Source organism: Parus major, chromosome 28 (assembly GCF_001522545.3).
Source record: "Parus major isolate Abel chromosome 28, Parus_major1.1, whole genome shotgun sequence".
NCBI classification, from domain to species: domain Eukaryota; kingdom Metazoa; phylum Chordata; class Aves; order Passeriformes; family Paridae; genus Parus; species Parus major.
The window spans coordinates 2323511-2350080 of NC_031797.1; the positions used below are offsets into that span (position 1 = coordinate 2323511).

The window sequence follows — 26570 nt, forward strand, 5'->3', positions numbered from 1 at the left end:
AAAAAGAACACAAGCAAAAGCTTCTACACACACTTTCTTTGAGACGTCATTCTCTCACATGACAGCTTGTTAGTTCCCATAAGACCAAATTTTAAACACTGGTCTTTGATTATTTATGTATGTGGAAAAGTAGAAAAAATTTTGTTTTTCCAGCCGAGCTCCAGTTTGTGTCACAACACAGATGTGACACAACTTCAGAGGCTGACAAATGCTGGCTTGTTTTACTGACTCCTGCACACAAAGGCCCAGGGGTCCCCCAAAGCAGCTTTGATAAACCCCAAAGGCAGTGACAGGCAGACCACACCTCAGGCACTGCCACCACCCCTGGCTCAGGGTTCTCCTCAGCCTGGCTGCAGTGCAGGATTCTGCTGATAAACCTCTCCCTCTTCCTTGAGAGCACCAATCTCTCAAGCACCCAGCTCTCCCACTGTCTCCCTGGTTTTGCTTCTGTTCTCCTCTCTAGAAATGACTGGAGGTTCCAGCTCTTGGATTTGCTTGCCAGCTGTGCCAGCAGTGGGGATTTCAGCAGGAAACTCAGCCTGCTGCAGCGCTGGGAAGAGCAGCCCCAGCCACAGGCTATGGGATGGTGCTGGCAGCAAGGGCTGCCAAACTGGCACGAGCACTAGGGAGAAAGTTTCTATTTTTGTTATCCTTGTTCCAAGTGGGAACCGATACTGCCTGGGACAGAGCCAGGCATGTCTCAGGCTGGCACCATGCAAAGCACCTCCACGCTAATGTAAGCAACTTCAGCGAGTTCTCTCTCTCAGCAGCAGAGTTCAGATGTTTGGGAGCAGCTGATCTTTCCCTCAGGTGTTCACTCACTGCCAAGGGCTGCAGCTATTTGTGTTCTGCACTGAACACCCCCTGTGCTCCGTCCTCTCCTTTGGAAAAGCGTCAGTTTTGTTCCTGTGGCACATTATTTCTGTCCAGGGTAGAAAATGAGAAGCACGTGAGAAGTGGCAGCTGCTTTGATCTTCATTCAAACAAAAAGCAATAAATAATTACATAGATATAAAGGCAGACAGTTTTTAAATGTTCTTTTTTTTATTGCTAGAAGTTGGTTTCAGTCCTATTGCAGCTCTGAAATCCTTCAGTGGAGAAACATTGCAATCATTGTAAAAATCATCATTTGGTGTGCTAAGATCATGTTTACAATTAATCAAGAGTGCACAATTCAACAGAATATTAACATTTAACCATCAACTTTACAAATAAAATAAAGACTACAAAGATGTTGCTACTGCAGTATCAACAGTAAAGGAAATATTTACAATGTTTACACCCTAACGAAAAAACAAAACCAAACTCTTCCCCAACAAAATGGTCAATTTAACCATGGACCATGATTATTTATTAAATCTTTACAGTGCAAGGTGGGCCTAGAAACCAGACCTAAGACTAAAGAGCGTCAAGAGAGTTCACAGCTCTGAGTGAGATGCACGCAGTTGTACCAACAGGATCTACACCCATGAGAGATCTCCTTCCGGCTACAGACAGAAATGGAATTTGAAATCAACTTTTCTAAAGTGCTCCAATTTCTTTCAGTACAAAAATATAAAAAACTGATTTATAAACATGGCACAAATGTTATGAACCAGAGCTCACACACATGCTGTTTGAAGAGGAACGTGCTGATGGTGGACGATGAAGTCGCCAGTGGTTACGAAGATGTTGGGTCTGGTCTCGAAGAGAGAGCAGGGGAAAGGCTTTGCTTTGCCTACAGCACTTGTGTAACCTGGCATGCAGATCTGTTTCCTGGTAAATGTGAGAACTGCTGGGGAAGACAACAAAATCTCCAAACTCCCTTGCATGGGGGGCACAACACACAGGGACTCCACTGAGCAGCACCGGGGAGCCTCGGCTCCCATTCCGCAGAGTTAGAAGTAAAATGAAGTAAGTATTTTTAACCCTTTCCTAGTTTAAGTTTCGACTCTCATTGTAAATGCAAATGACAAACACCAAGCTCCATGTATGCAGAATCATCTGATCACTACTCAGAAAGACAAAACTGCCTGCAAATTATTTCGAATGACTCCTAGCTGTGCAGGAAGGCGAGTACCTGGATGAGCAAGCGACTCTAGGAACACCAATTCTGCCCCACGCCGGGGGATGATCAGCGATCTCGATTCGTGGGACATGCCACAGCTACAATCCACAGACAGCACAGTTAAAAACTAGAGAAGCATCCACAACACACACACTGCAGCTGTGCTCAGCACTAGTGGCCACGGAGGCATCCTCAGCCTGGAACACGGAACGTCCACGTTCCAGATGGGAAGAGAAAGAGGAAGCCTCCTTAACAGCAGAGTTCAAATTGAAATCAGAACCACAGAAACAGCCTCTACATTGCAACATCACAATACTGAAGGACAAACATGCTGATAATTTTAAGGCTGTGACACCAAGCAAACATGGCGGCAGTTCAAAGCTCATGCTGGCATTTCCTCCACACCCCAGCTCAGAAAGAAGCCAAAAGGCACCTGGGAGGCACAGAATTTTGAACTGTCTAATCCTCACAAATCACTTAAAAGGAAAGTTTTATCTGAAGTGATCAAAAAGTCCAATAGGAAGGATGTGACTCAGAATCAATAGCAGGTTACTTAGCCCAGGACACAGCAGTACTTTGCAATCTAATTTACCTAGAAGAGTTATTTTTCTAGGAACAAGATTTGAGTGAAGAGTCCAAAATCAGTTCACTCAACTGCAGCGATTTCTTAACAATTTCACAGATTCAGTTTTGCACAAGTGAAGAAACCCATGATTAATTTAAAGAAAGTCATATTCATTATAAGAAAATAATTCACTTGCTTCCCTCAGCCTTCTACAGATCCCCTGCCCAGGCTCTGGTAGCAGTGAGGTATCACAGCACCCACAAGTTCCAAAACCTTCTCCAGGCTGACCCAGGTGACAGAAGACACCGTCTCTGCTCAGCTGCAAACAGGTCTCACAAACACAGCTGCAGCCAGACACGTGCACTGAGGACACAGAATGACCTCTAAGCTCATTTCTCAGTTACAAACTGAAGACCCATATTCCAAGAAGCTTCTGGAGTTTGACCCAACAGCCTGGTCTGTCATGGGCCTGTGTCCATTTGTTAACAGCCAAAACTTATTTCAAGCACTGCTGACAAGAAATATTAAAGAAGTTACATTTAAGTTAAAGCATTAAAATAAATGGGACCTCACTGCAGACTTCATTTTCTACATGTCACTGTTCTATATTCAAATTTGCCCATTGCACAGAAGAAGAAAGCAGCCAATGAGCTGCTCCAGCCCTTCCAACACTCCCTCCCATACTTTAGGACAGGCACAAAATAAATCTAAATAAATGTTTCCAAAAATTACTTCCAAGCACCAAAACTGACTTCCCTTTTTGGCTGAGGTGATTTACTCCACTGATGCAACTTAGCTTTGGGCTACAACTCCTAAAAACCTGGTAATTTAAGGCAATGGGGGCATTGAGTTTTCACAAGGAGTGGCCCAAACCACATCATGAAGGAGAGAACATCTTGTGCATTCCTGCTGCTTCCCTGTGTGCTTCCAGGGGAAATTCCAGGGGACCAGAGATGACTGAAGTCTGCACATCACCCAGTGGAAAAGTCAGTGCCAGTCCTACAGAGCTGCTGGATCCCACACTGCTGCATGGATCAGGAGCTACACTGCTTTTAAGCATTCCCCTCCATTCCAAACTAACTTTTTGGAATGCAAAAATGGAATATGGAGTGGAACTCTGTTCTGATCACCAAAGATATGGTATCCCAACAACCCAAATCATGGAATAGTCCCACTGTTTCCTGCTGACAATCACTCCAGGTTCTGCAATGCTGATTTACCACGCAGTCCTTTGCTATTAAAGCCAAGTGTGTCCAATTTCACTTGTTGGGGGCTGAGGGAACATCCCCAATCTGGTAAGGAGCCAGTTTGGAGTTTCCTCTCACTGAACTCAGTGCCACTGCCTCAGGTTTGTACCAGCACCACAAAAGAAAAAGACCCTTAAATCCAAGAACTGTTCCAGCAGATGTGCTTGTCCAAGACCTATTCAATATTTTGTACCTTACCTTTCTTCTACCACTAAATTTGGGTTTTTCATTTCTTATCTGAAGGCAATAACCCAAATTACCACTACTTGAAAATATTAACTGCTGTTGTTTCCTGCTGAAAATTGATAAAGTTTCTTGCACTGTTACTACTGAAATAATTTTAAAACTCTCAAGCAAAGAGAAGTTATGACCTTAAAGACATCACTAACACCACACAGGGCCTAATCACAGGGACAGCTCAGTGATTTGAGGAGACTGGCAAACACCACTGGATCCATTGCCATGAGACTGGATGGAGAACTGACCAGGCCTTCCGTCCACTGCTGCAAAAGTCACTTTAAATCAGTTAAAGATATTAAAAAAAAAAATTATCAATCATGTCCTGAAGAGTATTTATCCAAGATTTTAAGCTACAAGATCCTGATTCCTTTAATTCTGTAACAATACCCCAAAACAATCTCTCCTGTGCATCATTATCTGACCAGTCACATTCAACACACACCAGAACACACATCCTTGGGTGAGGGTGGGAAAAGAATCCGAGACACAGAGTCAAAAAACACAACAAAAAATGACTGTGCAAATTACTACAAAAGGAAATAATGCCTTTTCAGCAGAACACTTAATGTCTCCACCATTCCATGATCAAAAACTGACCCATTTCACAAGAGGTATCAAAGCTGGTTTAGCTGAAAGCTAAACACAGGTTTAGCTAAGAGTATTTTTTTATCATAATTATTTTTAATTCTAAAACCAAACAGTTCTTATTCCCTTCATTCCTAACACAATGCTGCAGAGAAGTCTCTGCAGTAACAGCAGCTTTGATATCTTCTGGTACTGGGAGTAAAGTCCCAACAAATTAACAGACAAATAAAGGATGCAGAAAACAGGATTAAACAAGACAATAAATTACTGCATTCAAACACTTCTTAGACATGTCTTCAGCAAAGAACAAAATCCAAGTCTCTTAAGTTCCTTCTGAACCGACTCATGAGTTTGCCTGAGAACCTGTACTGCTGTCCCCAACAGGGAGACAGGATCCCAGTGACGCTGGTGGCCAATGAAATGTGCATTCAGTCCAACTCTTCATCCTCATTGTGAATTCTTACATGTCCAACCCTTCTCTTCCACAAACAGGCGGAGCTCCTGCCCCTTGAAGACGCTGTCAGAAGCTCATCTTACCTTCTCCTCCACTGTACCTGGCCACGGAGATTGTGCCACTGGGTTCACAGTGCCTGGCACACCTGGCTGGGAGGGGACTGGCTTGCTGTCACCTGGTTACCAACACACAACCCATTACTGACCTGGACCTGGGAAAACAGATTTAAAAATTTGCAGCCATTTTGGGGCCTACTACTAAACCTTTCTACATAAAAATCTGGGTGGTTCAACATCACCGATAACAATTTACAAGATGGTGCCCATGAACAGTTACATTCTCCAAAAAGAGCACATTACAATAAATGTCAGAATTTTAACATGCTCTGAATTGATATAGCCATGCCATGTGTCAATACACTGGAGAATTTAAAAGCAAATTGTTACTACTGTGCCCTTGTTCTGAGCCGATGGCAGAGAAACGAACAAAGCAGGACAATAATCCTGGTCTGGTCCTTGCTTGTAGTAACTGGGCAGGGATCAGAAAACATCCATGTCTGGTCTCCACCATGGTGCACACTGGGGCCTGAGCTCTTGAAACAGTGTGTCAGGTGATGCATCTTCAAATGGAAACAATTAAAAGAAAATGACATCTTCTTTGCTGGTATCATCTTGCACATTCAACAGGCTGGGCTGAGAGGGCACCAGAGGCTGGACCTGAACGTTATTGGGCTTGAAGAGGGTCGCTGAGGCAGATGAAAGTGCTTCGGGCTGAGCATCTGTAGGGCCATACAGTTCTAGAGGGAAGAAAATGGAAGAAGACATATTCACAAGACTGCAGAGAGAGTCTGAGGCACTTCCATGGACAGGCAGGTTGGCCAAGGCGTACCTGGCTGGAATGCAGTGGTCTGGCTGCTTGGGAGGGATGGACTTGCTGACCGCCTGCCTCTCAGGACAGCCTCCTCTCGTCCAACAAGCCTGGGGGGAAGCAGCTGCTTCTGATCGACAGATGCTGAAGGAAACATTTCATGACTTAGTATTTGAGGTGAGCAGCACTTCACAAGTGTCACTGCTTCATGCTGGGGCCACTGTACTGACACCTTTACACACCCAAGAAAGCTGCAAAACCACAAAGAGCTGATCCTACCTGAATTTTCTTTTCAGCTGTTTAAACTATGAATACTTTTCCTTGAGACTTCTAGTTCAGTTACTGGCACACCCTGGCAATCTCAGATTTAAAACCCAGAAGCTGCTCTGCTTCTCTCAAGCACAGCAGAGAGAAAAAAAATCTTTGTCTGTAGAAATGAAATAGCAAATGGCCATTTGTGCTACTTCTAACATGCAGAGCTGTGATGAACCTTTGTCTCTGCTCTCCATCTGTCTCACAGCTGCTCAACAGCACAGCCCACTGATTCTGGTGTTACAGCCTCTCAGTTTCTTAGTTTCAACAATGAAAGCAGTTTATGAAATGGCTATTCTGGATCTAAAGAACTTCTCTCTCTCAGTACACATTCCTTACATGTTACAAAACCCAAATTCAGTACACAGTGTTTTGCCTCTGGTACAGAAAGTTTTGTTCCATTTTATTCTAAGATCTACACATGGGCATAACAAGCATGAAGCCCACTAATGCTCACAAGAGAACAGAGACCAATATATTTGTGGTTTATACCTTTCATATAAATTACAGAAGAACACCATTAAGTCAATTTCCACTGCAGAGACCATTATGTAAGAGCTATTAAAAATAAACTAGGGAGATGTGGCATTAGAACTTTATATTACCAGCATTTGGTATGCAGAGTAAGAGAATACAGGCTACATTAATGTGCAAAACCATAAGCAAGTTTGCAAAGGCACTAAACTTTATGCACGACAGAGACAGATGTTCCTGCAATGTGCCAAAGCCACTCCCCCTGCTCTCTCTGTCAGGTTTGGCCCCGAGTTCTCTGTAGCAGTGCAGACTGATGGACAAGCTTGCCAAGTATGAATCTAGCACAATGCTAAAAAGATAATTTTGTAACTTAAAATTACAGGCCATTCCCCTATGCTGGCAGTGGGGCTACTTTAACTGGTAGAGATAAAATGGTTTTTAGTGTGTCTGTCATTGGCAAAGATCACTACTCCAGTACCCAGCAGTTAGAAGCAGAAATTACACCGGGACAGGGTGACTACATTTTTACTTGCTTCTATTTGTGACAAAATTAGCCCCTTTCAACCCTACAACATACACAGCATCTCAATTTTGGCCTGGAGATCTGTATTTAATGACTGACTGGTGCTAAGAAAAGCACTGCATTTGATGCCACTACAACTCTGGACAGACAGCAAGAAAAGGCTAAGCTGGCCTCAAAACATTTTACTCATGCACAGCAGCTTTTTTTTTTTTGTTCTTTTTCTTTAATACCACAGTTAGGCATGAAGACTTTACATCCAGGTTTACAATCTCTCACCACCATTCTGTTGTGTTGGAATACATAACTCCATTTTCAACATTATCCCTTTGGGTTATATTTCCAATTTAAATACTATAGACATGGAACTCCTAACAGGATTTTAGGAGTTTGAGAGATGTTAACTGTAGCAAACACACTATTAACTTGTAGCATATTATTTTCTAGGTTTCATTCAGAGGTTTAACTACAGGGTTCTGTCTCCCTGTGATCCTGGTGGAGATCAGAATGAAATCCCACATACCTGAACTGTCTGTCCTATGAGATGCTTTGTTCTTGCCACCTTTCTCCTTGCTGCCTTTTGTGAAGGTGGCCAGCTTGGTGGGGATCTGCTGCTGGACTGCAGCTGGTTTCTGGATCTGGTTGGTTGCACTCAGGAGATGTATTGGCACTTCGTTCTTCAGGGAGGGCCGGCTCTCCAGGGTGGTGCTGTCCCTGCGGACCAGCTCCGGCCGCTCCAGGTACTCCAGCCCGGCCACAGAGCTCACTCTCACTGAGGATTTGGAGCCAGCTGCAGATGGTTCCACCCCTTCTCCGTTGAAGCTGATGGAGTGACTGATCATCTGGCTCTGCAGGAGGAAAAAGGCACTCTGAGTCAAACAGGGATTTTCACCCTCCCCAGCACAAGGAGGAGAGACCACCAAGCACTTTCTAGTGCAAAGCAGAACAGGGTGGACAAAGCCTAAAGGTTCCTGGGGAACAGAAGGAAAAGCAAGAGTCCTTGGACACTGAAAAGAACCTCAGCAGCTCCAAACTGCTTAAGAGTGCACCCAGGAAAGAGCAGACTGCATGGGGAGATGACAGAGCAGGGAGAAAGCAGGACTTCCAGAAAGTTGCAATGAACCAATTTAATCAGACGTCCAAATTTATAACACAAGAAATGTTTTTAGAAATCAACTGTACAAAATGCTGTTGATGTAGCACAGCTTCTGCAATCACTTGCCTGCAATAGGACAACTCCTGAATTAGAAAACTACTCAGTCAGCCACAATTCAACATAACTTATTCTCCATCTCCATCTTTTTAAAAAATATTCTCATTGCCAGACATCTGGGTGAACTGGAAAACTGATCTTTCAGAGAGTAGCCATCACCAGCTACTTGAGGTGATTGTTTGAGGAGCCCAGTGAAAGGCAAAACCAGGCTGGTGCTGCAGCAAGTGCAACCTTCACCCAGAAACAAGCGGGTTATTAGGAATAGAAGTGAGAAAACCAATCCCATACCTGGCCCATTTCAGGGGAGAAGGTGCCCGACACTGTGTTCTGCTTCTTCAGCTTCTTCAGCTGATCCAGGCGCTCCCTCTCCTTCTCTACAGCTCTCTGGGCTTCCCGCAGCCTCTCCAGGTCGTGCTGATAGGCCTCCCTCTGCCTCTCCAGCTCTTCCCTGTCCTGGCTCAGCCTCTCCCGCAGCTGCCGCATCTCCTCCGCGCGCTCCTGCAGCCGCGCTTCCGTCACTTCAAATTCCCTCTGCTGCCGGCTCCTCTCCCGCTCCAGGCGCTGCTGCTCCAGCTTCAGCTGGCTCTGGAGCTTCTGGACGTTCATCAGCTCTTCCCTCTGCTTTTCAAAGTTGCGCTGCTTCTCCTGCTCCAGCAGCAGATTCCCTCGGGTGGACTGCAGCCGGTATTGCTTCTCCCGGTCTGCCATGGTGGCTCGCTGCACCTCGATGTAGCTGTCCTGCTGAGATATCACAGCCTGCAGGGGATAAAAACCCACCATTAGGCACCCAGGTTCAAAAAACATGCACAGCTGAGCAGGAGACAACATCATCTACCAGCTGAGGTCACAGAATCTTTCTTCCAGAGGATATCTTAATTCCAGCTTGTACAGACCATGGTGACTGACATGATATTGAAGATGGCCAAACAAAGAAATTATGCTTATGTGTGTCAAATTGGACATTTCTTGCACCTAGAATTGTTACCCTGAATCAAAACAGTCAAAGTATTGCTGATTACAAGGTAACAGTAAAAACAACTAATTCCTACACATGTGTATGAACAATGAGCACTGAGAGCAGACAGAGCTCAAAGCAGGAAAACAATTAAGTGAGCAGGAAAAAGGAAATAATTACTTAAGACAACAGCTCTAACACTTCCTCCAAAATACTAGGCAGTTTCCTTGAGTCTCAGGTCTAAATTCTGCACTTCACTCCAGCTTCAGGGGATATTTTCAAGGTAGCTCCCCTCCACACCTGCATAAATTTTACTACATTTGATGCCTAACAGAACTCTTGGATAATAAATAGTGGTTTACCTGAAGACTGAAGAGCAACTGTAACAGTGTCTGTATCCTTTGGACAAGCTGAAGGGGAGGAAAAAAAATTAGGCAATTGAGCAGAGCTTTGTTTTGAGGCTTTAGGCTTTTTTTTAAATTTATTTTTGAGCAGTGAAAATAATCCATGGTATCTGTACAAAAACCCACACAATGGAAGCATGGCCACAAGAGTACTCTAGCATAGCAAAAGCCAGTATGCAGGCACAAGGAATTTCAGTTTATTACTCTTATGCAGATGTGAATCAGTGCCCAGCAAATCTCCCTGGGATTCCACCAAGAAGTCATCATCTTCTCTTCACCTGAACTATTTAACCATCACTTCCTCCCGTGCCCCAGCACTGAATCACTGCACAGGTACAGACCTCACAGGGATTCAGAGGCAAGTTTGGCCAGTGAGCTGTTAATGTGCTGGGTTCCACAGACATGACAAACACTGAGTTTTGCAGGTGGTTTGGCTGGATTTTACATGCTATTATTATACGATGGCTATTTGCCATTGGATTTCTTAACAGCAGAAATAACATACCTGAGACTCTATGGTGGGCTGAAAACCACTGCTGTCATCCAGCCTTGTCCCATCACTCTGTAAGGGAGACAAAACCAACATTTGCTAGGGAGACTTGTTGGGCACTGGCAGTGCTGCCAGAAAAAATCTGGGATTGCTCCCATGCACTGAAGGACATACATCAAAAATACTGAATTTGTAAGCCAAGCTGAAATAGCAGTGCAGTGATTAAAGCCCATGTTAATTGTACAGCACCAAATGAGCAAATGGAAAACTGAATTGCCTTGCCTCTCAAATGCTGAGCTACTAAGTTGCCCCACAAAACATCCTTAATACTCAAGTTATTTTACAGACAAAGCTGTTCCAGTCTAGCCCTGCCAGTATGAGAACTTTTAACTTTGTGAGATTTGTCCTGCACCGCTATCATGATGAGGAACAAAGAAAAGCATTTAAATCCCTCATAAGCTCAACATACAGTTTGAGATCCTTCTTCTGCATCAGAAGAGAGGTCATGGAGTTGCACATCTGAACTCAGTGCAGGGCCTCTCCAGTCCCACTGCCTCTGGTCACCACCACTGTTCTTCCTGCCACCTGAAAGAGGAGAGGAGCATGAAGAGCTCACACCAGCACAGGGCCTGGGATAACTCAGTAAGTGTCAGAGCAAGCAGGAAAACATGGTGACTTTGAACCAAAATGCAACTGCATGGCTTCTCCATGCTGATCCCAAGTGGAAGATCAGGCAACAGCGACACATAGGACTGCTGAAAAAAGTTTAAAAACTTGAGAAGACTGGGATAAGATAAACAGGGAGGGTAAGTTCAAATTACATTATGCTATTTTAAGTGAAGCAACCACAACGTCTGCATGAAAATAATCAGCTCCCAGAATTGCAAGCTCATGACACGGAATACTGGTCAGCAGGAATACTACAGTCACAGCAACACCTCTGAGTGTGGAAGGAGGTAAGGGGAGATGGACCCCCTCTTGTAAAAAGTACATGACAGATGTGTGGAGCCTTCCAGAGACACCAGGAAGTGTTCTGGAGATTAACAACCAATGCAATAAGGGACATTTGCTTTTTCAATTAATGCACGAAGCAAAAATGGAGATAAATAGTATCTGGTCTTTCCTCTTATTTTATTAATTAACTGATAAATCATCTGTGCCAAAAGGCCAATTCATATTATCTAAGGATTCAGCAAACCTCTAGTGACTGTGCAGATACAAAGTGGAAAACAGTGTTCATGACATAATGCAAGCAAACAGCTGAATGCAAATTTTCTAGGTTTTCAGGTCAAGCGTATTCTTTTTTAACAAAATTAGAGTTCTGTGTGGAACTGAAGTAATGATAAAGAATTGCCCTTATAAAATAATTGCCATTATAAAGTAATGTCCTCAGCATAACACTGAGAGCCCTACTCTGCTCTCTAGTGTTGGTATCAGGAGCAAAAGATCCAACAGGGTGGAGGTTTGCTCTGATCTTCCTTTTTAGAGCCTGGTGAAGCTTCCTTACATGAGCACAATTCCTTGTTCATATGCTCTGTACAGTAACCACAGTAAAAAGATCAGAAAAATGTGCAATGTTCCCTTTCTTACTTTTACTTGAAACTGAGGGACTACTGTCATATCCTCCAAAGGTCTCTGCTCTCCTGGGGAGTCCTGAGCCATCCTCAGGCTGACAGGATGCATTGCCAAAGTGAGTGAAGATAAAATCCTGAAGATTTTCAGCTGGGGAGAGAAGAACATGTCATGTAAACAGCCATGTCTATGCAGCAATACAAGTTATGATGCTAATGAGTCTAAAAAAACATTTCAACCATCAAGTCCACTAAAAGTTCAGGCAGTCTGAGATGTCCTGCAGTACAGAAGAATTTTCCTTTGTGAGTAGCTCTGCATGACAGGCTCTTCATATGAAGATGAGCTCTTCCTTAACTGCAAGTTAAGATCATCAAACCCAGAGTGTTTGTTTTTTCTTTTTCTTTTTTTTTTTTTTTTAAATAGAAACTATGTTTGGGTTTATTTTCTTTCTAAACATACTATCTTTAGACAGGCTGTTTTTAACAGATAACCTTCCTGTAATATTACATTTCAGGACTGTGTATTATTAGAGCACTCTGTTACCCTTTCTGAACAGACTCATCCTAAAATTCCACTGGTTGATCCTTAAAAATAAAATAACCCAAGCTGTGCAGGTCTCCTACCTAAACCCAGAAATGCACTTGACCTTTCTTGCAGATTGGTTCTGAGAATGAGGAAGTCTGAACGTGTTACATAAAAGCATTATGTTATTACAGGATGATTTTCAGGGCCTGTACTTAGATCCTGGGTGCTTATCCCCACCCCAGCACCTGAGTGAATGCTCACACATTCCCACATTCCATTCACCTTCAGTCACTGCAGACTTCAGAATTGCCTCTCCTTGCAGATTCTCTGAGATATCCCCCCGAAGAAGCAGCCTGGCTCGAGATCCTTGGGAATGGTCTTCAAAGCCATTCACCTCAGACATCTCCAGATAAATCTGTTGCTTCTCAGTGAGACTTTGCAGAATCAGGTCATCTTTCATGTTCAAACGCTCTGAAGGAAGAAACAAATTCAGTCCTGCCTTCCTTGTCACTGTCACAGAACTGTGTTCAATTTGGGAGATTATCATTCATTTTATGGCCAGAGCATCAAATGCAGAGATATAATTAACAGTAAAGGAGAAAACTTATGGAGCAGACAAAGCTTATTAGACTTCTTTAACCACTATTTCTACAGAATCTGACACCACCTTGAAAGTCTTGTGAAGGAGAAACTTGATCATATCTTGATAAAGAATTAGACACCCATAAATCACAAATAATGCTGAGAAGCAGCTTGTGGAATATATAACTAAGTCATTACCTTGAAAATCTTTTAACTTTGCAGCTCTTGCTTCAGCCAGCCTCCTCTCTGCTTCAGGTTCATTAAATGATCCTCCTTCCTCATCAGGACAGCTGTCCAAAGGGAAAGACAGATTTATGTTTGATTTGCATGTGAGATAATTTAAAACCATCTCAGGATTCAACTTGAAGCTTTTGCCTCAGTTGTGGTTTATCCTAGGTGTCAATCTTCCTTTTCCAAAGCCCTGTTGCATTTGACATCAGTGAGCCTTTTTTTTTTTTTTTTAAATAAAAGCAGGATAAAGTCTTTGACCAGCTTTCATTTCATCAGTGGTTTCTTCCCAATGAACACAAACAGAATTACACACTGAAGACTTACAAAGAAAGTTTAGGGAGAGTCAAACAGATTTTAAGGATAAATTTACACCTGTGAGTGCTGTGAAGAGAAGACAAACAAGAAATCACACCCTCCTGCCTTCCCTCCTCCCTTACCTCTCCACAGCCCTGCGGATGTGTGCCATCCAGGAATTCCTCTCCTCTTTGGAGCTGGTGTGAATTTCATACATTTCTGGTCCTTTTAAGGAAGCGCTAATTAAGAACATTGCCTTTTCCTCATTAGCTACCTCTCTCACAATCAATTTTTGTAGAGAGATAACTGGTGGCTTAGAGTCCTGTAAAATAAAATACCATTTATTGGAGTACATTAGCTGTGTCCTTTAGGAATTGTGTTTCCTAGCTGCCCCCTATTCCTATTTATCCAGAGCCACCAGGAGCTGTAACATCATGAGATAACTCTGATCTTTTCACATGACACTTTTGATGTTGTCATTTTTTTTACAATCAATGAAAACACAGAATGAAGAATGTACCTGTCAAAAACAAGAGGTCTTGATACCTGACTGAACATCAAAGCCTGTGGCAATTTAAAGATTCCCACTGAGCCCCAGAAATCAAGACCAGGCTCAAAAAATTTTGCTCAAAAGGAGGCAAACCAAAAATTTGAAAAAGAAAACAAAAAAACTTAATGTCACATTGTGAAGTGAAAAGACAGAACAAGAGGAAATGTTAATGGTTTTAAGTTGGCTACAAAAGAAATAAACCAGAGGTGTTAGAGGGTGCCAGGCCCTGATAAAAATGACACCAGGTGACAGATAGTGTATTGTATAATGAGGATTAACTGGATTAGCTGTCAGCCTTTGCAGTGAAAACACATTTACAGGAGGGATATTCGTTACTAAAAACCTGTCAAGGCTTCCTACAGCACAGCTCCAACATAGGAAGCCTAGAAAGTTCCTTCCCAGGATAAAGCAGCTTTTGTGACTGCTGAACCTTCACAGAATAATCTAGAGCCATGAACAGAGAACTGAGCTGTGAAGCAAACACCAGGAACACCAGCTTCTGCCATCTTCTCTGAGCAGCTGTACTGCAGTTCCAGCCATGAACAGAGGTCACTGGAAAAACAGAATCACTGAGCAGATCCATTTGCTCCCTCACTTGATTTATTTATGGAGAAGTGATATTAAATTTCAAATGAACTGTATACATACAAAGATACAAAAAAATTGGTCAGACTCTAAGTGTAGAGCACGTTTCCAGAGGGGAAAAAAATCCACCACACAGCACCCTGTTCTGTGCATTAGGAGAAGGGTAATTTGAAAAGCAGTTGTTTGCATAGCCCTGAGGACACCAAAATAGCTTTTGCCATTAGAATTCAGCTCTAATGTTAATGTCTTGAAAAAAGCAGATCCAAGAAAACAATTATATAAAATAGTTTCTCTGTTACAGGTTCTATGACAGCCATCAGTGAACTAGATCAGGACAAAATGTACAAATTAACTTCTCTGAGGACACCTGTGGAAATGCCCTAGAAAAGCAAGTGAATTCACTGAATGTTCTGGAGTGCTGCAGTAATAACACCTGCATTTAGTGCTTATTCCATGTATTTCAGGAAAGTTCTCTGCCCCTAGTAAATCTCAGGGCACTACAACCACAGTTACCATGTCCCTGAGATGGCAGATTCTTTACCTGCACGCTAAACAGAAGCAGGACTTATTTGCAAGTGTTTTTCAAAGCACAGTTCTAGCATGTGCCATCTCCATGACTTGTACAAAATCTCAGCCTAACAAAGTTCAGTGAAAGGGAAAGTCACAGCACAAGAAGAGAAACAGTGAAAAACACAGGAGATGTGGCAGCTACAACTGGCCAATGAAAGGAAATATTGGTTTACACTGGGAGAGGGGGTAAAGGATTCAACAGGTACCAGAAGTGCTTCAGAAAAATTGATTCCATAATACTTGGCTGGCTTATTCACTTAATTTTCTTTCTGGACCTCCTATAACAAGTATCTAACATCCCTAATTGTGTTTTTTCTGTATTTATTGTCACTTTCATAAATCCTCTAAGTGCATGTATTAAATAAAGAGAACAATACCTACCACAGATGCAAATGTGTATTTTTGGTCCTTTTCTTGTAAGAGCAACAGTACATCAGTGAGCAGGACTGCCAGAATATCTACAGTAAGAGACAAAAAAAAAAAGGATGGAAAGTCATATTTTAAAGCAGAAAGACCAGTCCAGACTCAAAAATCACTTAACTTATATTTCCTGCAGGCAAGGGAATAGGATGTCACCACTGGGTCTATTACTGCCTTCCACTTGGGCTGTCCCCAGCCAGGCTGCACCATGCAGAACCAGCTGATTTAAACAGAGCTCATTTAAAGCTTGAGAACACCCACACAGACATCCTACACATGGACTCCAGCACTCCAGTGGGAACATGTCTCTCTCAACAGCAGATTCTTCTGGAACTGCAGCCATTCAGAGTCCCACCTACTCCTGGCTGCACTTTCTGTGCCACTGAAGCTTCTCCCTGAACACTTGAGCAATGAAGCTGCTCAAATATTCCCTGATGGCCACTGCTTTGATTTTCTGGCAAATGCAGAATTAAGTGTCATGCGGCTGACATGACACAGGTTTTGCAAAGTGTGAAGCAGAGCTCGCACAAGATAATGCCTTTCCACAGGAGACTAAGTCAGGATGACTCAAAGCTTTGTCATCCATCTGAAGACTTCCCCCTTGAATTGGGAACCAGATCAGCCAGATAATAAGCAAACAGCATAAGGAACTTATCATGCACCATTATAGAGATGCTTATTGGACAAGCCAAGAATAGAACAAGTGCTATTTCCTCCAATATCCTATTAAACAAGCAGGTTATTGTCATCTTATTTTATACCAAATCGATCAGTAATAAACAGTTACTAAAAAAAAAAAAACAAACAACATAAATCTTGTTTCCCAGTTGTGTTTTTGCCCTTGCTGGTGCTGTACCTTTGAGCCTCCCTGATGCAGCTTTCCAGTACAGCATCCCATCCAGGAGGAGCCGCCTCTGGCCCATGTCATCCTTCCGGAACAAAAGCCCATTCTTGCATTTCCCAGATGATTTCAGCTCCATTTTGTGCATGATCTCCTTGAGTCGCTGCCCCTTCTCACACTCATTTACCATGGCATCTACATGGGTAATGGTGTCCTTAATTAAAGCAAGGGCCTGGGTCAGCTCTTCGTAATCTCGAGTTCCAGCTAAGGGAAAAGAGAAGCAGTCAGCTACATTTTCGACTTTGGAATATAAGACATGAGCCATCCAAACATATTTTAGCATAAGGGTTCCATACTGGACATCTAACAATATTTTCTAAGAGCTCTAATAACCTAATAAAAATATTTAATTAGAGCTCTGAAAAGCTAATGAACTGACAGGTTTAACTGCTATGGGTTTGTGGTTGCAGACTTTAAATGCTGCTCTTCTCCTCTGAGGAGAGGATGGGAGAATTGGGATTGTTCTGGAGAAGAGAAATTTCAGAGTGATCTAAGTGTGGACTGAATGGAACCTACAGGACAGATGGAGAGAGGGCCTTGAGTGACTTGGGAAAAGGGGGAATGGCTTTAAGCTGAAGAAGGGCAGGGTTTGATGGGATATTGGGAAGAAATTCCCCACTCTGAGGATGGGCAGGCCCTGGCACAGGGTGCCCAGAGCAGCTGGGGCTGCCCCTGGACTCCTGGAAGTGTCCAAGGCCAGGCTGGACAGGGCTTGGAGCAGCCTGGAACAGTGGAAGGTGTCCCTGCCCATGGCAGGGGGTGGAATGAGATGAGATTTAAGGTTCCTTCCAACTCAAACCATTCTCTGATTCTCTTGACCCTCTGAGGTGAGACTGATCCGGCATCATCAGCCAGATCAGAAATGAGAAAGCAGGTAACAAACAGCCTGTCTGAGGTAAGAACATGCACAACATGGCAGAAAAAGGGCCAACAGATAACTGTGAGGCTTCCAGGAACCATCCCACCTTCTGTGTTCTGAATGATCCGTTCCACCAGGACTGGGTACTTGGTGATGCGCTGGGTGACCAGGAGGATGCACTCCTGAACACCCAGCCTCCTCACGATGGAGCAGTTCCCTATTTTCTAGAAAACAAGACAAACTTGTCACACCCCCTGTGTATGGTGCTCTTCTAATTCCCTCTCCATTCACAGGCTTTCTGCCCTAAAACACTTCTGCACATTAGGCACGGCACCATGAAATTATCTGCACTCTTCTACTAAACCAAAACCCCTGACAACATTCCAAAAGTTGCCTTTATCACAGGAAAATATCTTAGGTATTGTTTCCAACTACTGTTAACTAAATGTGAAGTCCATCAAAGAAACTTCCAAATCTGAACTGACTGCCTGTTGCTAACTTTGTAACAGGGTCAGACCTTAAATACATAGAGAAGTTCTGTGGTTTTAAAACCTGACCCAACCACCTATCAGTCAAATTAGATCAATAATGAAGAAATTTTGTGTTTATTTTACCACTGCATGCTCCACAATAGCCTGACCTACAGAAACACATTCCTGTTTTGAAAGGAAGGACTGTAAAGCACCAGTTAATCTGACTGCAGGTACAGCACACACCTGACAGCAGGAGAACACTACCAAGATCTTTTTCTACCAGGACTGAAGCCACATGTTTTAAAACTCTGGTCACTGATTTAGTTCCTTGGAAGTGAAGGGCTCTCATTTTCAAGGCACCTGGCTAAGATGAGCTGTAAGTACAGACTATGCTGGAAAGTTCACACAGTATCACTTACTGGTGACTGGAAAATGAGAATATTTAGGCCTCTGCAAAGCCATCTGAGATTCAGGTTACAGCTTACACTTGGGCCGTGTCTCTTCAGCCTTTCCTATTAACTGCACGTTAGAGCGTGCAGCAAACCACCCTGAAGGCAATCCTCTGGGTTTGGAAAGATGATGGTGTGAGCAAAACCAGACTAAGAGTCCTTGCTTTTCCTACAGCAGCTCATCAACAGCATTTATCATTGATTTAATTTATTAACAAACCAATTTACCCTGATGGCCACACAGCAGGACAGAGCCCTGAATAGAACAAATACTTTATTCCCCAGTCCTAGATGCTCTCAAGAGCCTGCCTCAAATGTAACACTTACTAATTGTGGTTTTTGTCTCCAAATAGCTCAAAAGATCCAAAATACAAGAAGCTCATAACCCAAATAATGAGAATATGCCTCTGACCCTGCTCATTCACATTTGAGAGATCTTCAAGTATAAAATAAAGCCCAAAGCAGTGAAGTATATTTTACATAGTCAGAATGGGAGATTTCTGGTTACTGTTTACCTTTATTAAGTTTTGAAACTTCTTATTGCTTTGGAGCAGGTCTTTGTAATGGCTAACAGCTTCATTGTGTCCACAACAGAACACACCATATTTTTCTTTCATTCTCTCCCCATTTTCACCTGAAAACTAATTGGAAATAGAAGAATGAAAAACATGAATCATTCAGAGTAAACCTACCTACACTATAAGCCCCAGGTTTAACATGGTTTCTGAGACATTTTTCCTGTATTTCAATTTCTTCTGTACCAGAAATGAGATTTATGCAGTGTGACATGTGAGGGCTTGGAATACCACAAGATAACCAAATATTATATGATGGTTGTAATTATGAAATTTTTTTAAAAGGATTTCTGGACCTCTTCACTTAAAAAGTCTGTGAACTGTAAAAGTTGAAGGAAAAAGAAAATATGGTAATGATATATGATCGAAATTGTTGCATCCACTCCATGCCAGCATGGTGCTAAAGCTGCCATGAGCTCAAAGAATCTTGACTATATTTTTAAAAGATCAGAACAAAGAAGTTTGGTTTTATGTGAAGGAGAGCCAAGTTTGGAATGGACACCAAGAATATGTTATTTTACTCTTGGAACAGATAAAAAATAGAACCAAACAAGTCACATATCCCACAGCATGTATATGTGCATGCCCAAAGAACATTTAATGACCATTTCATGTTATTTGTGACTAGGTATATTCCTGGGAGTCATGCTCCCATATTAACTGGGAACAGAACCATAAACCCAGGATGAAATTAATCTTTGCATCACACAACTTTACCCTCACAGGTAGCTTTTAAAAAGCTTTATAGTGTCAACATCATTGGTAGGATTTAATTCACACCTGTTTTACCAAGAGGTCTCCAATGTTCTGGATTATATAATTTCGGTCACTGCCTTCTTCCAAGGATTCTTTTCGTCTCTCCTTCAGCTGGAGCAGGAATTGCCCGTGCATCTCCAGCAGCTCATCCACACAGGGAAAGAGCTTGTTGATGACTGCATTTGAGAACTGCAGCTCCTCTCTCATGGCTTTGGAGTATACCTTCAGCATTATTTTCAGTGTCCTAACGTGGTGCATTTCAGTCTGCATTAGTTCTGGGCAAGGGGAAGCACAGAAATAAAATCACAAGTCATTTATGTGCTGTGCAGTGAGCACTGAGACATAAGACCAGGCTCTGAAAGCCACGATCATCCCCTTCACTACAGTCTTTGCATCACTCATGTGAAGCTCTTAAATTTGCCTTGCTAATATCCCAAACCAGCAGCAACTGACCCTACTTATTTAAGGACATCTCCCAGTGGCAGTTGAGCTGTTCCCTCATTGTACAGCCGGGCTTTGCCACTTACAGAGCCCTACTGAAACCCACAGGATGCTTAAAGGCATTCACACAAGGAATTACACACATTAATGCAGGTAACAGACTCAAAAACCTTCATTCAGTTTTAGCTTTCAAGCACAAGTCAAAATGGGAACCAACAAAAACCATTTCTGCTTTGTTTCACAACAGTGGCACTATGAAATAGAAGAAGTTTTAAGAATAACAAGTGCTCTTACCATAAATGACATCTTGCCTTTTTATAATGTCTTTCCTTTGCCTTTTTGCATAAGGCTGTTCCACTGCAACACTCCAAGACTCTGCCTCAAACTCATGAGCATCTGTTTCTATTTCACTCCGGAGGGACACAGAATATGCATCTAGACCAAAAGCACATTCAATTTTAATTACTAAAATTGCTTCTCACCATATCCCTCTTTACCATCAGTGACAACAACAAAAGCAAAACCACCTTGATGCTGCTTTCAAACCCGTGGGAGAAGTTGTATTACAATCCTGAAAAGCACAGAAATTCCATACCTTCCAGAAAAATGGAGTCTGCTGTTGAAGGTGCAAGCGAGACAACGTCATCTGAAGTCTGCTTAAATTTTATAAAGCCTGAATCCCCTTCATCCATGTCTCCTGAAATTAGCCTAAATGGCCAAAGAAATTAGACCAGAACAATTAAAATAAAAAAAAAAATCCAACTTCTTTAACAAACATCTTTCCTAAACTATAGTGCAATTATCTTACAATAAATAAATATCACTGTGCTCTTTAAACAGTTAGATCAATTTAGCAACTCCAACGCTGAAATACTGCAGTTTAATTAGAGCAGCATGAGCAAAGCTTGTAACTTCTGGTATGACAGTTTACAAGGACATCACCAGGTGACAAGCCACAGCCAGTTCAGAGTACAAAGGGCACTTTCACTGGGAAGGGAGCATAACTGGGGCAAATCAAAAGTAAATAGCTACTTAAAACAGCAGATAGCCTTGAGTTTGCCTACTATTTTAATGAAGGCATTCAGCAATTTAAAACACTGCTGCCTCCTACACCAGCCAGCACCAGCCCAACCTAGACAAGATCACTGAATTTCACAGCCGTTCTCAAGACAAATACGTCCATGTAAACCATAATCTAGACAGAAACACCCAAATACTGCACTATTTTATACAGTATCTTTTGTGACACAGGACAGAGGGACTAAAGACAGAAAAAAAAAAAAAGGAAAATAAAATGCATTGTTCAGGGAAAAAACTTTCAGAATTAAAAGCTCAGTGAAACTTTTGAGCTTGAAAACACGATGTGAGTTCTCATTTTATTTTGCACACTGTGGAGGGGAGAGGGGGGCAGCTGAAGCCAGTGGGTTTGAAGAGAAGCATTTTACTCACCCAAATTTATTAACAGCTCCAGCAGTGTTCAGTGAAGGCTGGGAATGTCCTCTTTGGGCGATAGTCATCCCGAGGTTCCGGGACAGTGCTGGGGTGCCATCCGGTCCCAGGAGAAGACTTCGGGGCTGCTCCTTCAGAGAAGTGGCTAAAGAGGCAAAAATGGAATTGGTACTCAGAAAATGAGGCGTGCACTGCAGCTCGCCTGCTCTCAGCCCTCGCTCGGAATGCGGCCGGAGAACTGACAGGATCTTGGATGTGAGGAGCTCATTGTCCAAAAAAACATTCTCATTCCATTTTCTTGAAAAGGAACCACAAAAAGACAGCTCGGGGTGAGCTGGAATCGCATTGCTTCTGCCGCTGCTTTTTGAATTTGTATTCCCCATGCTCACCACTGGCTGCCCTCAGACCTGGCACAGTAAAGTGGCCCCAGAGATGCTCTGTTTTTATACTACCTGTGATCCTTCTAGAAATGTAAAGCTGCCACTTAACTTACTGTATTGGCTAAATCAGCAGGTCTGAAGTGCAGGAAATTGGTCCCTACTGTGCCCATTTAGTGTGGAAATTGCAAAGTATCTTCTCTTTTAGTAAAACACCAGAACCTACACACAATTATTCACACCCCACCGTATAAGGGCACAGAACATTTCATGGCAAACAAGAAAAATCAGAGATCACAGAAAAAAACCCCACAAGTTCTTTGCGATGCTTATTGCCCACAGTGATTTATATCTGCATGCACACACACTGCACATAATAGATACCAGAGCTAAATTTAATTTTAATACTGCAGCTTTTTAATGCTTTTTAAATCTAGACAGACTGTGAACTGGAAAGATATTTGAAACTTTAATCACTATTACACAATACATGGAAGCCTGTAATAGACTTATAAAAAATGGATACAATTATTTAGTACTAATGTCTGTAATAAATGATAAGGAACGGGAGACAAAATACATCCTTTTAAAAAAGGAACTTTAGGGAAGTCAAAGATGAAAACTCAGCCAGACAATCTTTAGAATTGATCTCTGACAAGGTTTGTAGCTGCCCTTTTTCAAAGAGCTTTTAAGGACATGGGAGTGGGATGTCAGGGATCCCTGAACCCCAGGCTCTGTCACTGCAGGGACAGACCCAGCTCCTCTCCCAGTCCCATGTCCAGAGGGCTGCTCCAGGACCGGGGGCTGCTGCTTTAGCAATTCAAAGGGGCCGTCAGTTCCCAAATAAGGCTTATCCATCACTTTTCTAGTAAAAACATTGGTGTCCACCCAGCCCTAAAAGTTCCCCTTTTTCAGCCCACCCTCCTCAGTGTACCTTCACTAATAATTCTCTCTCCCACTTCTGCCTTGCTCAATGAAGCACAGTTAAATCAAGGTATTTGTGGCTCTTGTCATGAAACAGGTTTTTCCACATTTTTTCATATCCCATGCTCTATACATGCTTGTCTCTCATTTCATCTTCATTGACAGAAGAATTGTTTTGGGGCCACAAGGGAGGTGTCATCAATGACATTTAATAGAAATTATATCACCATATCTTTTCCTGCTGGAAATACCTCTCCCAAAACCTGTTTGGGTTAGAAACCTCCTGGCTACACACACAGTACACTGTCAGTCTACAACAAACTGGGTAAACTGAGTCCCTTCCACCCACTCCAAGCCCCAAAAGGAGACAAATTAAATATCTGAAAGATTTGCCCAGTCAGATTTCTTAAACAAAGGCTTAATAACCAATGTCCCAGTGTTTCCATTTGGGGAAGTACTGAAATTATTTGCCATCAAGTTCTCTTTCTGTGCTCCACAAGCCAGGAACAAAGTTCAGTTACACAAGACTTAAAAATCTCCACAGGCAAAACAAGGGGAGAGGGATAGGGACACATAACACAGTTTATACCTCTCTTAAAATTAATTTTTTTTTTATATTGAGACAGTATCTTTGGAGTTTTTTGCCAGGCACTGCAGTCTGCAGGGTTATGCTGTGGCTAACAACATACAATGTCCAGGCTATTAGCTGTTCCTTTAATTTCCAGCTTCTGCTTTTGACTAAGGAAAATGAGTACTGACTGCCTAGCAGAGTCTGCACGGCCCACAAGCCATTTTCTGAGTTCAATTAGCACTGTCTGCACACTGCTGTGCCCCACATCGATCGCTGCTCCCCTCACACAGACCAGCCCTACAGACAACTTCTCCTATTTTCATTAGCCCTTGCTTCCTATTTTAGTCTCTGCACTTTCTCCTAAATGCACAGACCCATTCTGGGTAATGCAAACAGCCACTTATCTCCGTATAACAATTATCCCCTGTGCTGCCTCTTGGGAAGAATCATTTCATGAAGAGGACACCTTGCAATGCAAATGGTACCTGAAAACACCTGAAACACCCAAAGTGATGCTCAGACATCCAAGTCAGCTGTGTTTGACACTCACCTGTTCTGTTAATGCAGACCTTGTAACATCTTGTAAAATTAAAATGCCACTTAATACACCCATGACTGGGATGGTCTTTTCCAGGAGCAAAAAGATATTTCAAAGCCTGTGCTGCACTACAGATGTTCTTTCTTCTTGTTCTTTTTTCCTCCCAGATCCTTTTTCCTCACTTTGTTTCAACCAAGATTTATGTTCAGACCATTAGTGCTAGCTTGTCTTAGAGATTTCTAGCAACCACTAGCTGCAGGCAAGTTTTAAATAGACAATTATGAAAATCTGATGTAAAACAAAGTTCACAGTTCTAGTCTTTTCAGAGGCCAGAGAATAGACAATCAATGAAAAACGAGCTTATTGATCCCTTTTCACCATGATATTTTGAGGTTACACAGCAAGAAGGTATAAAGAAAAATAAAAAGATAAAAAGATAAAAACACACAGGAGATTGCTAGGAGCCTCTAAGCCATTCCCAATAGAAAAAAAAATGAAACCATCTTATTAAAAGAGACCTTCTCTATACTTCAATAACACACCATGTATAGCCTTTAAAACATATTAAAGAAAAAAAATGCAATCGAACAGATAAGCCTTGAGCACAGAAATCATTCTTTAGTACAAACCTGGGGAAATGCACTGGGGCGAACTTTGTGGAGATCCAGAAGGTCTGTGCTGCAAATCTTTCTGCTATAGGAAAAAATACAATATTCTTACACATCCAGACCAAACTTTCAGTCCAAAATAAATCAGATTTTTCCTATCCTATAGTATTAACTGTAAGTGAAGATGTTCACTGAGAATATAAAAGATTTAACACAATAACAGGTTTGATTTTTTCATGTGCCAGACAAATGACATATAGACATTAAGACTTTGTATTAAATTCCACAAAGTATAAATCAGGCTGAAATAGAACCAAAACTGAAACTACAGCTGAATTAAAACTATGATAATTAATTTATGAAACAAAAGCAACTCCTTCATATTGACAGTCTTCACTTTGCTGTTGTTTAGTTCCTAGCAATACTGACTAAACTAATCCAGCCACTTTCAACCAAAATTCAGAATGTCCATTTCAAATTGCATCTTTGGTAATCCTTGCTAAACTTCATCCTTCATACAACACTAGGATATTAAAAACTATTGAGATACAAGTTATCAAAGATGCAAAGAAATTAATAAATAATACAGGCTATAACAAATGGCTTTTGGGCAGCTTCCCTTTGGGGTTCCCATTCCTGACTGAATTCTTCACCCCATTTTGTGCCACCATTCCCTCCCTGCTCTCTTCAGGAGTGGTTTGTCAGGGTTGATTCAACCATGAGGTTTTGGGTGGTGGTGAAGAGCAGAAATGAAAGCACCAGAGCAAGTCAATTCTTCAGTTTGAAAGGAAAATTCACAATGCCCTGAGATGTTCAGAATTATATATCAAAACCCCCACAAGAACATTTCTGCCCTCAGAAGAGTTACATTCTATATCACCAATGGCTGAACACACTTCCTCTAACCTCTAATTGCTCAGGTCTGAGCTGTTCTGCTCTCTCTTTTCCCCCTCACAGTACTCCCTAATCTACTATCAGTCTCTGAACTCATCAGCACTTGCAGGTTAAAACAAACTAAAACTCCCTCAAGTATTATTAGTTATAAGGGGGAGGAAATGATTTTCAAAACCAATACCAGAACAAAAAAACCCAACAGATAGACATCTGTGTGAATCAACCTGAGACCTTACATGCAGTCACAGGCACCACAGTGACAGGGATAAAAAATAAACAGTATTGCAAGACCAAGTTCATCAAGTTCCCAAATAAAATCTCTTATTCTGCATTTTCCAGCTTAGAAATAATATGCAACTGTTATGACCAAATTCCCCTCCATCCCTCATGCTCTTCCATCAGCTTTGAGATGGCAAAACATTCTAAGGTACCATATAATTAAACTATATTCCCCAAAAAAGTGATAAGTTTGAGCACTCTTGGGGTTAGTCACAGTTCTGGGACAAAAGCTAAGTAATTCACAGTATAGCAATAAAATGTTTCACTTTATTTTCCCTCCACACATTATCATTAATTACTATAATAACAAGTTAATAACTACTTGATGCCTCAAAGATGTAGGGCAAGATTCTGTACCGATGTAAATTAAACCACTCGCATACATTAAACTTATTATGTCAAGCCTTGTTATTATAAAAGAACAAATGGTAAAGCCCACCTTGGGTCTGATACTGCTGCATTCAGTCAGCAAACTCCTGCAGTTCTTGTGGACATTCACTGCACAATCTGAAATGCACACATACAAAAAAAAGTCTAAATTATTCTTTTCTGTCTAGGGAAAGGAAAAACGGCACACAAAGGACCTTAAGTGCAGAGGAAGCTCAGGTGCTGTGGCAATCATCCTTGTTGTGTTTGATTTTACACCAAACCCTCGAGTTCTTTCAGTAAGACTGCAGCACTGAGTGCAATTCACACATGCAAGAACCAAGAGCCACTCTGGAATGCACGAGCAGTTTTCTGCTCAACCTCCACCCAGTGGAGCACAGCTTTCCT

General features: G+C 42.1%; 1 protein-coding gene across 4 annotated transcripts in view; it reads right to left on the bottom strand.

Moving 5' to 3' along the window:
* Positions 1 to 1020: 1020 nt before the first annotated feature.
* ARHGEF18 (Rho/Rac guanine nucleotide exchange factor 18) overlaps positions 1021 to 26570 on the bottom strand; it is a 48382-nt gene continuing 22832 nt past the window's right edge. For 2 of the 4 annotated variants that reach the window (XM_015651884.2, XM_015651888.2), the window contains 21 exons: positions 26236 to 26303; positions 24645 to 24708; positions 21606 to 21750; positions 20752 to 20864; positions 20451 to 20591; positions 19740 to 19990; positions 18900 to 19025; positions 17569 to 17686; positions 16559 to 16807; positions 15664 to 15740; positions 13721 to 13899; positions 13251 to 13342; positions 12753 to 12941; positions 11964 to 12095; positions 10843 to 10958; positions 10389 to 10445; positions 9842 to 9889; positions 8813 to 9280; positions 7835 to 8159; positions 6027 to 6149; positions 1021 to 5934 (listed from right to left, as the gene is read on the bottom strand). In XM_015651884.2, the coding sequence (XP_015507370.1) occupies positions 5774 to 5934; positions 6027 to 6149; positions 7835 to 8159; positions 8813 to 9280; positions 9842 to 9889; positions 10389 to 10445; positions 10843 to 10958; positions 11964 to 12095; positions 12753 to 12941; positions 13251 to 13342; positions 13721 to 13899; positions 15664 to 15740; positions 16559 to 16807; positions 17569 to 17686; positions 18900 to 19025; positions 19740 to 19990; positions 20451 to 20591; positions 20752 to 20864; positions 21606 to 21750; positions 24645 to 24708; positions 26236 to 26303 (3242 nt within the window). In that variant the 3' untranslated portion in view covers positions 1021 to 5773. The remainder of the gene's footprint in view (positions 5935 to 6026; positions 6150 to 7834; positions 8160 to 8812; positions 9281 to 9841; positions 9890 to 10388; positions 10446 to 10842; positions 10959 to 11963; positions 12096 to 12752; positions 12942 to 13250; positions 13343 to 13720; positions 13900 to 15663; positions 15741 to 16558; positions 16808 to 17568; positions 17687 to 18899; positions 19026 to 19739; positions 19991 to 20450; positions 20592 to 20751; positions 20865 to 21605; positions 21751 to 24644; positions 24709 to 26235; positions 26304 to 26570) is intronic. The other 2 variants (XM_015651889.2, XM_033520122.1) reach the window with 2 other exon arrangements.